Here is a 15,378-nt window from a genome sequence, read left to right as displayed (position 1 = left end):
AGAATAGCGTGGGAGGCCATAGCCAGTAAGCTACTAAGCCCTGATGTTCTTATTACATGATCAGAATGAAAAGGTCTGTTGAAGTTTTTTTATTATTTTAGATCTGTCCACCTCAACTTCTAGAGAGGGAACACCGCTTAACAACAGTAATTCTTCCCTTTTACTTGTAAGTGCCACTTCCTCTTTTGTAAATACATCGCTTGAATTGAAAATAGTTACTTAAGTAACTGAGTTATTTGAATGAACATGACAGTCTCCCTTAAATTTTGTGTGTGCTGTAGGAAATTGTGTTAAAGTAAGACTTCTGGAACATCTAGTAATAATGGCTTTGTGTTTAAGACTTGATCTGTCATAGCAAATTAATCAGTATTGCAGACAGTGTAAGAGGCTTTAGTACAGCATAAACAAATCAAGGAAATATAAGATCAGGGCATGTAAAGCGTGTGTACCTTTGCAGTAGAACTTACTATAATATGGAGGTTCAAAAAAGTGGGGGGGTGCCTAGAAACCAAAAGAGAGAAAAATGTAGAAAGAGACAGTTTTTAAGATAGAAGAGCATTAAGGATGGAGTAGTACTGACCTCAGTTTATGAAGATTATCTTATTTTTCAGATACATTCAGTTCCTTTCTTCAGTGATAATGCAATATTTGTTGGCTGTTTTTTTTTTTTTTTTTTTTTTTCTTCTTATTTTTCTTGCAGATGAATGGACCAGGTAGTTTGTTTGCCTCGGAGAATTTCCTGGGAATTTCAAGTCAGCCTAGAAATGACTTCGGAAACTTTTTTGGAAGTGCAGTTACCAAACCATCTTCATCAGTGACTCCAAGACATCCCCTCGAAGGAACCCATGAATTGAGACAAGCTTGCCAGATCTGTTTTGTAAAATCAGGTCAGGACCAAACGAACACGCAGAGAGTATTAAACTGCTTGTTCGTAACCTTGAAAGTTCTTAGGAATTTGTAAATACATGTGAACAACATCAGTTATTATGGTTCTTCAATCCCTATTTTGAATTCTTCCTAAACAAGTAGCAGTTACTGACTGAGTGCCTTTGGAGGGTAATAGGATAAATCTCTGCTTTTACTTGATGTAATTTTATTTATAGAATCATGTAGAATAGAATATTTACCTATTTTTGGAAGCTTATTAAAATTTTAATGAAACTCCTTATGTTCTCAGTATATGCTTAAGAAGTTGATTATTTTCAAATAGAGCAAGGACTAGAAAACAGCATTGTAAGACCAGAATACAATACCGTGTATATGAAAATTAAATACTTTGTTAGATTGTTTCATATCTTTACCTTAAATCAAGTGACATAAACACAGTTTATTCTGATTGGAGTCAACTTCATTTTCTTTCTTAGTTTAACAGTGTTCTTTACTTTTATAAGCCGTCAAAATTCCTCTCCAGATTATTTCCCTAAAGTTAAGTAAGGGTATTTTTTTTGGCAGGAGTGGAGTTGAATAGAACATTGTGTTGTCTGATAAAATATAAAAGGCAAAAATCTACCTTAGTAGCCTGCTTACATTTTAGGGTTGTGGAAGTGGGATTTCTGTGGGAATTTAATAATTGATGTTCATCTGTTCATGCCTGCTTGTAAATTTACCTGTAAAATGAAATGATTTTTTTTGTGCATATGAGCAATCCTCTTTACATCTTTTTCAGGCCCTAAGTTAATGGATTTCACTTACCATGCTAATATAGATCATAAGTGTAAGAAAGATATTTTAATCGGTAGGATAAAGAATGTTGAAGATAAATCATGGAAAAAAATACGTCCAAGACCAACAAAAACAAATTATGAAGGACCATATTATATATGTAAAGGTATATACTGTAATTAATTAGTATACATTACATAAGTGATGAACTACAGTCATGCATAGCTTAATGACAGGGATACATTCTGAGAAATGTATTTGTGTAAGGTTTACTTACACAAACCTCAACAGTGTAGCCGACAATGCACCTAGCCTATCCATGACATAGTCAATGGCTCCTAAACTACAGACTTGTACAGCATGTTACTGTACTGAATACTGAGGCTACTGTAACGCAACAGTATCTGTGTATCTAAACATAGAAAAGGTACAGAAAAAACAGTATTAATCTTATGGGACCACCATTATATATACAGTCTGTAGTTGACTGAAATGTCAGTATGTGGTATAGGACTGTGCTTGCTACATTTATTATAACATCTATTAATATATAATTTATTCCATTATGTTATTATAGTGGTATTGACTGTTATAAAAAATGTTTAGAGCTAATAGCAAGTTCCTTGGATTGAGATGTTAATATGTTTTATATTATTTTTACTGTTGTTTTTAGCTTTTTCTTTTTTGAGACAGTCTCACTCTGTCATCCAGGCTGGAGTGCAGTGGCGCAATATCGACTCACTGCAACCTCTGCCTTCTGGGTTCAAGCAATTCTCCTGCCTCAGCCTCCCGAGTAGCTGGGATTACAGGCATCCGCCGATACACCTGGCTAATTTTTGTATTTTTGGTAGAGACAGGGTTTCGCATTGTTGCCTAGGCTGGTTTCAAATTCCTGGCCTCAAGTTATCTGCCCACCTGGGCTTCCCAGAGTGTTAGGATCACAGGAGTCAGCCACTGTACTGGCCAAGGTTTTATTTTATTTATTTACTTCTTAATTTTTTGTGACAGAGTCTCGCTGTCTCCCAGGCTGGCGTGCACAGGCGCAATCTCGGCTCCCTGCAACCTCTGCTTCCCAGGTTCAAGCAATTTTCTCATGACTCAGCTACCGAATAGCTGGAATTACAGGCGTGTGCCACCCTGCCCCACTAATTTTTGTATTTTTTGGTAGAGATGGGTTTCATCATCATGTTGGTTAGGCTCGTTTTGAAGTCCTGGCCTCAAATGATCTGCCTGCCTCGGCCTACCAAAATGTTGGGATTACAAGTGTGAGCCACCATACCTGGCCTATGACCAGGTTTTAAATAGACGTCTGTCTCAAACCTTAAGTTCTCTCTAAACAGAATGAAAACACTGAGCTAAGGCTTTGAAAAGTGTTTAAGATGCTTTTGAGAGAACTTGGTATTTTCATGTTTGTCAAACAAGTTTGTGTGAGTGAGCTTAGACTGTCCCTAAGTGAATTTTTTTTTTTTTCAACTGAGGTGTATTCCATGAGAGTATCAAGGCTCTTCTCACAGTCTGTAATAAAAATAATTAAGGCTTGTGGTACTTCTCTTTTTTAGAGTTGATACCATCCATCCCCTGATAATAATATGCATATCATTGTTTGAGACTGTCCATGAATTGTTATGCAAGTTCAAATGATGCCCTAAATGTTACTTATATTCATTGGCTTTAAGGAAACAATTAACATCATTTTTTTTGTTTTGACACTGGGACTTGCTCTGTTGCCCAGGCTGGAGTGCAGTGGCAAGATCATTGCTCACCGCAGCCTTGAACTCCTGGGCTCAAGGGATCCACCTCAGCCTCCCAAGTAACTGGGAGTACAGGCCAATTGCCATGTTTTCATTGTCTTTCCATTCCCTGTTTTTCTAGATGTTGCTGCTGAGGAGGAATGTAGATATTCAGGCCACTGCACGTTTGCTTATTGCCAAGAGGAGATAGATGTGTGGACACTGGAGCGGAAAGGGGCATTCAGCCGCGAGGCTTTCTTTGGCGGCAATGGAAAGATTAACCTTACTGTGTTCAAACTTCTCCAGGAGCATCTTGGAGAATTTATATTCCTTTGTGAGGTGCGTTCTCCAAAACTTATTTTCTATTGTAAAGTTGAATTTGCAAGCCCAGTGGTATTGTCCTGCCATGTGATAAAACATTCAGTCAGTAAATGAATAAATATTCACTTATTTATATGATAAATAATATCTCATTTGTGAATAAAATATTCCTCTGGTCCTGCCATGTGATAAAACATTCATTCAGTAAATGATAGCTACTACTGTTACCAAAAAGAATATTAAAACTTCATATTGAGTATTAATTTTGTAATGATATTGAAACTAGGACAATATTCTGGGTACAAAATTTATATTTTCTATTTTTTTTGATAATCTTTCTCTCTCTATTCCAGAAATGTTTTGATCATAAGCCTAGAATGATAAGTAAAAGAAATAAAGATAATTCTACTGCTTGTTCTCACCCGGTTACAAAGCATGAGTTTGAAGACAATAAGTATGTTGATAGTTTCTAATTTCTGTAATGACAAAATAGATTCTTTTTCTAGATCTGAATAAAAACTAGTAGTAGTGTCTGTCCAGGCATTGCTCTTTCATCATTTGTTGTTGTTCTGAAGAACAATGACGAAATTTTAAAATGTCTTTTAGTAGATTTGGCTGGGAAGTGAATAATTAACTAAATATATTATGTAAAACAGAAAAGCATTATTGATGTATAGTTTCTCATGACATGGATTTAGTTTCTCATGACATGGATTTAGGTTTTTATGGCTTAAAATATAAGTCCCCCCCCCCAAATTAATTCAACAATTGCATGTAGTGATTTGGTTTTTTTGTTCATTTTTTCTGAGAAAGAGTCTTGCTCTGTCACCAAGGCTGAAGTGCAGTGGCATGATCTTGGCTCACAGCAAGTTCTGCCTCCCAGATTCAAGAGATTCTCCTGCCTCAGCCTCTCGAGTAGCTGGGATTATAGACACCCACCACCAGGCCTGGCTAATTTTTTGTATTTTTTTTTTTTTTTGAGACGAAATCTTGTTCTGTTTCCAAGGCTGGAGTGCAGTGGCGCGATCTCAGCTCACTGCAACCTCCGCCTCCCGGGTTCAAGCGATTCTCCTGCCTCAGCCTCTCCAGTAGCTGGGATTACAGGTGTGTGCCACCACACCCGGCAATTTTTGCATTTTTAGTAGAGACAGGGTTTTACCATGTTGGCCGGGCTGGTCTTAAACTCCTGACCTCAAGTTATCCACCCGTTTTGGCCTCCCAAAGTGCTGGGATTACAGGAGTGAGCCTTCACGCCTGGCCAATTTTTTGTATTTTTAGTAGTGACAGGGTTTCAACATGTTGGCCAGGCTGGTTTCGAACTCCTGACCTCAGGTGATCCACCCACGTTGGCCTCCCAAAGTGCTGGGATTACAGGTGTGAGCCACTGTGCCTGGCCCCACTGATTTTTTTTTTTTTTTCCTGATAAAAATTTAAAATGTAGGGCCGTGTGCGGTGGCTTACGCCTGTAATCCCAGCACTTGGGAGGCCGGGGCAAGCAGATCACAAGGTAAGAAGATCGAGACCATCCTGGCTAACACGGTGAAACCCCGTCTCTACTAAAAATACAAAAAATTAGCCGGGCATGGTGGCGGGCGCCTGTAGTCCCTGCCACTGCACTCCAGCCTGGGCGACAGAGCAAGACTCCGCCTCGAAAAAAAAAAAAATTTTTTTTAATGTATTGTCAGTGTAGAACTTATATATGTATTTGAAAAATCTGTGGCAGAACAATATTAAAATGTCACTGTTTTCATCTTAGGTGCCTTGTCCACATTTTGCGGGAGACAACAGTGAAATACTCCAAAATACGTTCTTTTCATGGTCAGTGTCAGCTTGATTTATGTCGACATGAGGTTCGGTATGGCTGTTTAAGGGAAGATGAGTGCTTTTATGCCCATAGTCTTGTGGAACTGAAAGTGTGGATAATGCAAAATGAAACAGGTAGGTTTGTGTGTGACTGAGAAGTATGTCTCCTCAAAAGCAGACAGGGTTTAATGAAACAGTAATTTGGGCCTGGCGTGGTGGCTCATGACTGTAATCCCACTACTTTGGGAGGCTGAGGCAGATGGATCACTTGAGGCCAGGAGTTCAAGACCAGCCTGACCAGTACTGTGAAATCCCCATCTCTACAAAAAATACAAAAATTAATCGGGCGTGGTGGCGGGCGCCTGTAATCCCAGCTACCTGGGAGGCTGAGGCATGAGAACTGCTTGAACCTGGGAGGCAGAGGTTGTAGTAGGCCAAGATCATGCCACTACACCCCAGCCTGGGTGGTAAAGTGAGACTGTCTCCAAAAAAGAAAAAAGAAAAAAAAAAAAAAAGGAATTTGGAAATTTGGAGACCTACCCTTCTCCATCAACCAGATGTGGTGACACTATTGATTTTGTCCTGAGCTTTAAACTTTTGATTTTTAGAGTTGCCTATTTTGAGTGTGTTCTCATGTCATTAATGACTGATACGAGTTGATACATGCAGTTGTTGGGAGGAAAGATTCCTCAGGAGGCACAAAGAGCTATATTTGTGTATATTCCATTTCCAAAAAGAGTAAGGTGGTCTTCATCCTTGCTGATGGATTAGGATGTATGAGAATAGTTTGGAAGCTGAAGGTTCTCCACGTCTAACTGCACCCAGATTGGTGGGCTGTTGCTCTTATAGATATAATTTAAAGTAAGGCTTGTACATTCCCCAGGTATCTCACATGATGCTATTGCTCAAGAATCTAAACGATATTGGCAGAATTTGGAAGCAAATGTACCTGGAGCGCAGGTATTTTTCTCTTGTGTACTTTCTGCATTTGGTGTCCTTTCTGGAATTGCCTAATAGATGTTGGTTGTTGGTGGATGCAGTTAACACTTACAGTCCAGTTACTTTCTTAATGTTCATTCAGGTGAGTCATTCTTATGAGAAAAAACAATTTGCATTTTAGTTGATTATAATAAAAAAAAATGATGCATCCCACAATGCCTGCCAAGAGTGGAGGACACTGTTTTCTTATTTAGTTTAATTGACAAAACACCTGGAGTTCTGGGCTTTATGGATTCTTGGAGTAAGGGGGGGGGTAGATTATTTTTATAGGTTAGCTTTCCACCTGGCATCTCTCGTTTTTCCATTGCTCTCCCCTCCACACCCCTGACCCAGATAAAACAATTCTAGTCATCAATTTCAAAGATGAGTTTCATAAATTAAAGTTTGGCATCTATAATCTACTTTTACGATATTCTCTTACATTTGGGGGAAGAATTGGAGATGTAGTTATCAGATATAATGGTCAAGTCATCACGTCAGATAAAAATGGGAAATTGTATATTGTTGTGAAAAAAATGCATGTTGATTTAGTATTTTGTCATCAGAAAACTGGTTTTCTGTAAAAAAAAAAAAAAAATTAAAATGAATCTTTTAATTGTTTAAGGTACTTGGTAATCAAATGATGCCTGGATTTCTTAATATGAAGATAAAGTTTGTGTGCGCCCAGTGTCTGAGAAACGGTCAAGTCATTGAACCAGACAAAAACAGAAAATATTGTAGTGCAAAAGCAAGGCATTCGTAAGTATTGTGTGTGGAAACAATTCCTATTTTGTAATTTTCTGTTTCGTAGGTATAAAATCATACACATAAGAAAAAAGTTTAAGGCTTTGAAGAGAGGAGAGAAAAATAGATAATTTATGGTAATTACAAACACAAGGGAAGAGATTTTTAGGACCTAGTAGATAAGAATTCAAAAGTAGTGTTTTTTTCCTGTATTTTATCAATTCTTTGTTTAGAGTTCATAGGGAATGTTTGTAAATGATAATAGGAAGTGAAAATATAGAATCATAAGGTATTTATAGAATCATTGAGAAAAAAATTCTCTGGTTCCTCAGGTACAAACTTTGTGCCTCTCCCTTTGTGTTATGTCTTTTGCTTGTGTGTCTTTGTTTTTTTCTGAACTCCATTTTTCTTAGGTGGACCAAAGACCGGCGTGCGATGAGAGTGATGTCTATTGAACGTAAGAAGTGGATGAACATCCGTCCTCTCCCCACAAAGAAACAAATGCCTTTACAGTTTGATGTACATACGTAATTTTTAAGCCACTTTTTTTTTAATTAGGCATTTCAAATCATTAGAAAATAGTAGTAATTCAGATTGAAACTCAAGCCCTTTAAATAGTATTCGTCAGTAATAATGCTATTTAAATGGTTCCTCTTTGGTTTTCCTTCCCCTTTAGTATATGTATGGTTCCATAGCAGTTTTCATATTGATTGGAATTTTATTAGTTATTTGGAAAAAGTAAATAGATAGTGGATCTGAGGAAGAGTTATGGGGACAATGTAACTTATTTTTTAGATGAATTACTTTGGGGAGGGAATGAGAGCAAATTTTACTTAATTGTGATTTCTTTGGTTTGATACGAGACCCAAGGTTTTCAGTATTATGAATGCTGTTGATGAGTTTGTTTTTATCATGCCTTGTCTCTCTCACTGCAGCAAGAGATACGTAGCTACAAGACACCTCACTTTATAGGACTTTCTAAAAGTAACCCAAAGGAAAATGTTCAATGTTAGAGGAACATATTCTTCAAAAACTAGAAAATACTAGACTAACTTAAAGTTAGGATAGTATTTCATTCACATATTTCATCTTGGTACACTGTAGCACCTTACCTGATCTTGAAGATGATTGTCCGAGCAAACCACTTGAGTTGTCCTGGACTTTCTTCTTCATGAGAGAGAGGGTCTGGAGAGCGTCCAGAGGCACTTCACATGTGCATTAGCAAACAGGGACACTTGGAGCATCCACAGGTAGTAAGCTCTCTACCCGGATTGAGGAAATATGGAGGGAACCTTTTCCCCATAGAAGCAGGGCAGATGGACTGTAGAGTCCTCTTGTAAATGAGGCCTCTCTCTGAACTGCAAGAAAGAGTTGAAGAAGAGGTAGATGCATTTTTCACCACCTACAGTACCTTGCAGTTTTGTAAAACTTACACGATTAACACAGCCAGTCTTTTTGAGGGGTTGGTGGGTTTGTGTTTTATCCAGAGTAGTTTTAGACTCAGATTTTATCAATGGGTTATGTAGGAGGGGGAAAGAAGTTTATTTGGAACCCTGATTTCTTGTGGTTTAAAGGATGATGGAGATAATATGTATATCAAGTACTTTGTTAAAATGAGTACAACTGAGAACAACCCTGGTTTCTGAGGCAGCAGCTTAGAGTGTTGGTTATTCTTTAATCTTGAACACGGTGTAGTACTGTGCAACATTACAGTAGCTTATTTCCTCTTTTTTTCCCCCTGCCATACTAGGTATTGCTAAGGGACCTTTTTTTCTTTTTCTTTCTTTCTTTTTTTTTTTTTTTGGTTGCATTTTTTCTTGCTCTGTCACCCAGGCTGGAGTGCAATGGTGCGATCTCCCCTCACCACAGCCTCCGCCTCCTGGGTTCAGGCCATTCTCCTGCCTCAGCCTCCCAAGTAGCTGGGATTACAGGCATGTGCCACCACGCTCAGCTAATTTTTGTATTTTTTTTTAGTAGAGATGAGGCTTCATCATGTTGGCCAGGCTGTTCTCGAACTCCTGACCTCAAGTGACCCACCTGCCTCGGCCTCCTACAGTGTTGGGATTACAGGCGTGAGTCACCGTGCCCGGCCTGGGACCTTTTTTCTTATAGAAGAAATTATACTGTGTGTGTGTATGTGTGTAGATAGTGTGGTGAGGCTTAAAGACAATGGGCTTCAAAGTCTGCCAGAAGGGCACCAGTCAAGTTATTCAGCCTCAGTTTACTCATGTGTAATTGGAAATAATTATGTGCAATGGTGTTATGTAAACACCTGGCATGGTGCCCAGCCTTCTCCTTTACCTGCTCTTCTTCCTGCTCCTTATCATTGAGCTTTGAAAGACTATGGTAAATGTTTCCCTAGTAATATAACTAAGTACTTACTGGGGTTTGATGGGAGAAAGAATATGACTGTTTTATCCAGTACTGACTTTATGCAGAACATTTTAAGGGTGGGGTCATTGACATTGGTCCAAGGGAGGAAATGTGCAGTGTTAAGGGGGGTGACCAAGTTTTAGCCAAAACTCTGAAAAATGTGACAGATGCTAAGCATTTAATGTCACGTAAGCTAAATAATACAGGGCCAGCTCCCGCTGAAGCTCAAACTAAGATAAGCTAATAATTAGTTGTACTAGGATTTATACCTCATACAGACAAGTAGGTTGATGGTATTCAAGAATGCGATCTCGGTGATGGAGGTTTTCTTGGTTCCTGGTTCGTGATTCTTAGGGAAGTCTGCGTTCTGCTCATCACGATCACTCTATTTTCCTACCAGTATCACTGTATTTACTTTGTTAAATAAAAATACAAATAACCTGAAGAGGTATTATTTGAAAGCTGTGTAACTCCATGGTATGGCTAGTGTGATAACTGTCTTCTGATAATGCATATATCGTGAATTATGGCCATGGTTAGCTTCCAGTACTGGTTATAAGTAAGTTAAATTTCTGAAATGTTTTGGCACTGTTCAGTACCCTTTGGAGTAGCCTGCAGTTTTTTTACTGCTTTCAAGTGCTTGATGTGGAGGAATCATTAGTGTTGGGCAGGGGAAACAGGAGCTGTCAGACTGAGAGGGCCAGGGATGCTCATTGTGGAGATTAAATGTTCTGAGTAAGTGAGTTTGTAGACATTTTCTTGTTAGAAAATGTTCTATGCTTTACTCTGTTTTGGACATTTTCTTTTGAAAAATTTTGAGATAGAAACTTTAATATCATCTCATATATTTAGGGCATATAGTTAATTTGAATAGAATCAAATTAATCTTTAGAACTTGATTACTAAGTATTAGCATGGATAATAATGCTTCTTTTGCTAAAATGTAAAAATTAGGCAGTTTTACTATGTGTATTTTGTCTTAATCATATTCCTATTTTTTTATACAGCTGTGCAACCATATTGCTTCTGGGAAAAAATGTCAATATGTTGGAAACTGTTCCTTTGCTCATAGTCCTGAGGAAAGAGAAGTTTGGACTTACATGAAGGAGAATGGGAGTAAGTTAATCTTTGAGCTGTGTCCTTGAGCTAGCTTGCCTGAAAGTTCCTTTCCTCTCTATAAATATGCCAGCTTCCTGTGAACGCAGAAAGCAGTTTGCATTCTAAACAGTTGCCCCGTTTCTTCAGTAGCTCTGTTGGTGGCGATGCCTGGAAAATGTGGGCACAGCCTCAGTGGGGTAGGATCTGGCATCTGATCTGTGTTTGGTTAGGTCAGATTTGGATATAAATATATAGGTCTGCATCCTTACGTGTAATAGATGTATTCCTAAAAAATGGCCCGGGGAAGTTCAGTACTCCCTTGACTGTTTCAGTCAGATCATCTGCTCATATTGGAAATAGTTTGCCCTCTGAATTAACCAGGTTAAAATTGGGGTTTCTTCAGGGAGGCATTAGTAATCAAACAGGCTCAGAATCAGAGGTCCAAGGGAAGAATGGTTATTCTGGTCAAATTCCAAGTTTATTGTGGGAGCCTTTGAGAGGAGCCGCAGACAGCCTTTCACTTTTGACCATAAAATGTTTTACTACAAGGGTCATTATTCTTTAATCTTAAGTAAACTGATGAAAGGTATACTGACTGTAGTCTCCGGATTATAAGAACCAACCAGATTTGACTGTTGCCTGCCATGTTTCAACCACATAGATTGTTAGTGGTATGTGGAGGGGATTCCCTCTAGCTGTCTTGCTAGGAGTGAGGCCATGCAGTCTGGCCTCACTGAAGATGCCCTTGCATACCAGGCTTTTGCAGTGACCCCTGCCACCACTGGTCTTAAGGAAGAAGAATTTCTAGTTTATCTCTAATCTTTGCCTGATGATACATTGTTAGAAACCATTAGGCAGATAACAAAGCCAAGTTTTGACCAGATCCTCATCACCAGAATTTTTAGCACAGTGGTTCTCAACTGGGAACAAATTTTGCCACTCCCCTTCCTTGGGGACATTTGGCAATGTCTGGAGACATTTTCATTGTCATGACTGGCAGAAGTTGCTCAGGCATCTAGTGGGTAGAGGCCAGGGTAGAGGCTCACCATCCTGTAACGCACAGGGCATGCCCCCAGCAAAGAATTCTCTAGCCAGAATGTCAACCGCATGGAGGTTGAGAAACCTCGGCTTTAGCACTTGGCAATAATGCAGAATACACCTGTTCTTACCATAGGAAGCAACTGGCAGCTGCTGTCCAGCACTTGGTCATGGTTGTCTTGTCAGTTACAGCCCAGCATGTCCACCCTCTGGGACTGTGGCTTGACTGATGGACTCCCATCAGGGTCAGGATCTTGGTCCAGTAGTAGTATGTTTCTCATCTTTCTCAGTAAGCAGTGAGGAGTGTATCAGCTCCAAGTCCCCCAAGCCACGTAAGTAGCCTTGTGTGGTTCTAGCTCTGACACTGAGTGTGAAATGCAGGGCGACAGGCAGTGGTGAGGCTTTGGTGACAATGCCGTTTATAATGGTTTCTGAGTTTTAAACATCCCCAAAGTGTCGTGCAAATGCAAGGAGGGGTTAATTAATCTTGAGAACTAATATTTGCCATCTAAGAGTCCTGAAAGTAGTTCTTATGCATGAGAGTTTACCTGCTGCTTGAACTGGGTGATCTCTCCATGTCTAATACAATAGTCTCCTTCAGCCCCTTCGAGTTTCTTTTGAAATGTATGCTGACTGATACAAAATGTGCGCACAGTTGTGTGTATTTAAATGGTGTTTAGTTGCTGCTGCTGAAAGTAATTCATTTTTCTTTAGTACAAGATATGGAGCAATTTTATGAACTATGGCTAAAGAGTCAAAAAAATGAAAAAAGTGAAGATGTAGCCAGTCAGTCAAACAAGGAAAATGGAAAACAAATTCACATGCCAACAGATTATGCTGAAGTTACAGTGAGTACCATGGGTCATTCCCCCCTTTGCTGAGCCATTGATGGAGCCTTTCTTTTCCATTTTTGTTTGTTTGTTTGTTTTGAGACAGAGTCTTGCTCTGTCGCCAGACTGGAGTGCAGTGGTGTGATTTTGGCTCACTGCAAACTCTGCTTCCCTGGTTCAAGCGATTCTACTGCCTCAGCCTCCCAAGTAGCTGGGATTACAGGCTCATACCACCACGCCCAGCAATTATTTTGTAAAAATACAAAATAATTTTTGTATTTTTAGTAGAGATGGGTTTCACCATGTTGGCCAGGATGGTCTCGATCTCCTGACCTGGTGATCTGCCTGCCTTAGCCTCCCAAAGTGCTGGGATTACAGGTGTGAGCCACCATGCCTAGCCTTTCTTTTCTTTCCCATCTTCTCCAAAACCTGGCTCCATCACTCACTGCCTGCCCTTCTCTGTCCTGTGTCTTCATCTTCTCTCTCTAGTGGTTTCCTGCCACTAGCTTAAGTCTCCTCATGTGAAAAAATCCTTTCTTCAATCCTTCTGACTTTGGAGCCAGAGAATTGTAAGTCCAAGTCCTGGTTTCTCTCCTTACTTGCCTGGCACCCTGGGCAGATTATTTATGTCTCCGAGTGGGGTTCTCCTGATGGATTAGTGAAGTATGAGGAGTCTGTGACTCTTCCCTAGTGGGAGGCCGCAGCAGGTGGCTCAGCGATGTGGGCTGTCTACCCCGCTGGACCTTACATTCCCCGCTTACCGCCTGCAGTCTGGCCTCTCTCTCTATGGTTCTTGGGGACATTAAGTTACCAGTGGTCTGTTAACTGTTTTGGTTTTCCTTTAAAATTTTCAAAAAAGTGAAGAGGATAATATAACAAATATCTGAGCCCACCATCACAAGTTAACTGATGTTAACAATTTGTTGTAATTACTACTGTAAAATAAAATGCTACAGATAAAGTTGGAACCCCATATGTTACCCTTCCCAGAGGAACAATCCAGTGTGTATTTTTCCAGGCCATGTTTACCTATGGATGACACATTTATTCTTTTTTTTTTTGAGATGGAGTCTCGCTGTCGCCCAGGCTGGAGTACAGTGGCACGGTCTTGGCTCACTGCAACCTCCGCCTCCCAGGTTCAAGCAATTCTCCTGCCTTAGCCTCCTGTGTAGCTGGGACTATAGGCGCCGGCCACCACGCATGGCTAATTTTTGTATTTTCAATAGAGATGGAGTTTCACCATGTTGGTCAGGCTGGTCTTGAACTCCCGACCTCAGGTGATCCGCCTGCCTCAGCCTCCCAAAGTGCTGGGATTACAGGCATGAGCCACCATGCCTGGCTGCATTTATTCTTAAATAATCTATAGTTCTGCTTGATGTGGTTTTAAAAGTTTACATAAGCATATGTGTTACTGCCCTTATTTCTTGTTTTTTGGCACCTCAGTCTCTCTGTTGATTCAGTCGGATCCAGTTTCACCGCCCATTACAGGGCTTGTGTGTGGCCTGGCCTTGCGCAGCATCTCTCTGCTTGTGACATGCCCTGTGAATGTCTACCTTTGTCACATTGATTTCCTTGCTACCTTTACTTAAGTGCTCCTTAGTGTTTATTTTATATATAGTATTTTTTTCTTCCTTCCTTTCTTTTTTTTTTTGAGACAGGGTCTGTCATCTAGGCTGGAGTACAGTGGCACGATTATGGCTCACTGCAGCCACTGCCTCCTGGGCTCAGGTGATCCTCCAACCTCAGCCTCCCGAGTAGCTAGAACTACAGGTGCTCACTGCCACGCCTGGCTAATTTTTGTATTTTTTGTAGAGATGGGGATTTTGCCATGTTGCCCACGCTAGTCTCAAACTCCTGTGCTCAAGCACTTCTCCTGCCTCGGCCTCCCAAAGTGCTGTGATTATAGGCGTGAGCCATTGTGCCCGGCTGCTCCTTGGTGTTTCTAGAGCAGGTCACCTTGACTTGCTAGATCATAAGGCTTACCTGGGGCCGGGCATGGTGGTTCATGCCTGTAATCCCAGCACTTTGGGAGACTGAGGTGGGTGGATCACCTAAGATTAGGAGTTCGAGACCAGCCTGGCCAACTTGGCGAAACCCCTTCTCCACTAAAAATGCAAACAATTAGTTGGGCATGGTGGCAGGTGCCTGTAATCCCAGCTACTTAGGAGGCTGAGGCAGGAGAATTGCTTAAACCTGGGAGATGGAGGTTGCAGTGAGCCAAGATCGCATCACTCCACTCCAGCCTAGGTGACAGAGTGAGACTCTGTCTCAAAAATAAACAAATAAATAAATAAGGCTTACCTGGGGTGTTTCATAATAAAGAGTCTTGGAACTGGGCGTGGTGGCTTGCACCTGTAATCCTAGCAACTCAGGAGGCTGAAGTGGGAGGATCACTTGAGCCCAGGAGTTTAAGACTACAGTGAGCTATGATCACACCACCTTACTGTAGCCTGGATGACAGCGAGACCATGTCTCTAAAAAAATAAAGTAATAAAAAGTCTTCATTTATACCCTACACTGAATGAGTTCAAATCTGGTTTTATCCAGTGTTGCAGATAATTATTGCCCAGGACATTTGGGAAATACTATCCAACACTTACAGTTTGCATCTGTTGTAACACTTAAATCCCACCATCACAGTTCCTTTTGCATAGGTCTGTTCCCCACAGGGGCAGTGTCTTTACATTCCTGATGCCATAGCAGAGGCTCCGTTCACGTACACTGAGTGGAGCTGCTGCTCGTCCTTTTGGAGTTGGCATGTCCTAGTCTTTCCCATCCTCTCTGCGTTTCCTCATGGTGTT

At 40.4% G+C, this 15,378-nt stretch overlaps 1 protein-coding gene across 11 annotated transcripts in view; it reads left to right on the top strand.

Moving 5' to 3' along the window:
* ZC3H7A (zinc finger CCCH-type containing 7A) overlaps positions 1 to 15,378 on the top strand; it is a 47,255-nt gene that overhangs the window by 29,331 nt on the left and 2,546 nt on the right. For 5 of the 11 annotated variants that reach the window (XM_045381845.3, XM_005591278.5, XM_065537447.2 and 2 more), the window contains exons 11-21: positions 102 to 166; positions 701 to 887; positions 1,667 to 1,828; positions 3,535 to 3,731; positions 4,067 to 4,167; positions 5,470 to 5,651; positions 6,400 to 6,476; positions 7,120 to 7,253; positions 7,652 to 7,757; positions 10,619 to 10,727; positions 12,462 to 12,595. In XM_045381845.3, the coding sequence (XP_045237780.2) occupies positions 102 to 166; positions 701 to 887; positions 1,667 to 1,828; positions 3,535 to 3,731; positions 4,067 to 4,167; positions 5,470 to 5,651; positions 6,400 to 6,476; positions 7,120 to 7,253; positions 7,652 to 7,757; positions 10,619 to 10,727; positions 12,462 to 12,595 (1,454 nt within the window). The remainder of the gene's footprint in view (positions 1 to 101; positions 167 to 700; positions 888 to 1,666; positions 1,829 to 3,534; positions 3,732 to 4,066; positions 4,168 to 5,469; positions 5,652 to 6,399; positions 6,477 to 7,119; positions 7,254 to 7,651; positions 7,758 to 10,618; positions 10,728 to 12,461; positions 12,596 to 15,378) is intronic. The other 6 variants (XM_074027797.1, XM_074027799.1, XM_074027798.1 and 3 more) reach the window with 3 other exon arrangements.

This window comes from Macaca fascicularis, chromosome 20 (genome assembly GCF_037993035.2).
Source record: "Macaca fascicularis isolate 582-1 chromosome 20, T2T-MFA8v1.1".
NCBI lineage: Eukaryota > Metazoa > Chordata > Mammalia > Primates > Cercopithecidae > Macaca > Macaca fascicularis.
Note: the sequence above shows the minus strand (reverse complement) of the source record. Positions and strands in the feature narration are given on the sequence as shown.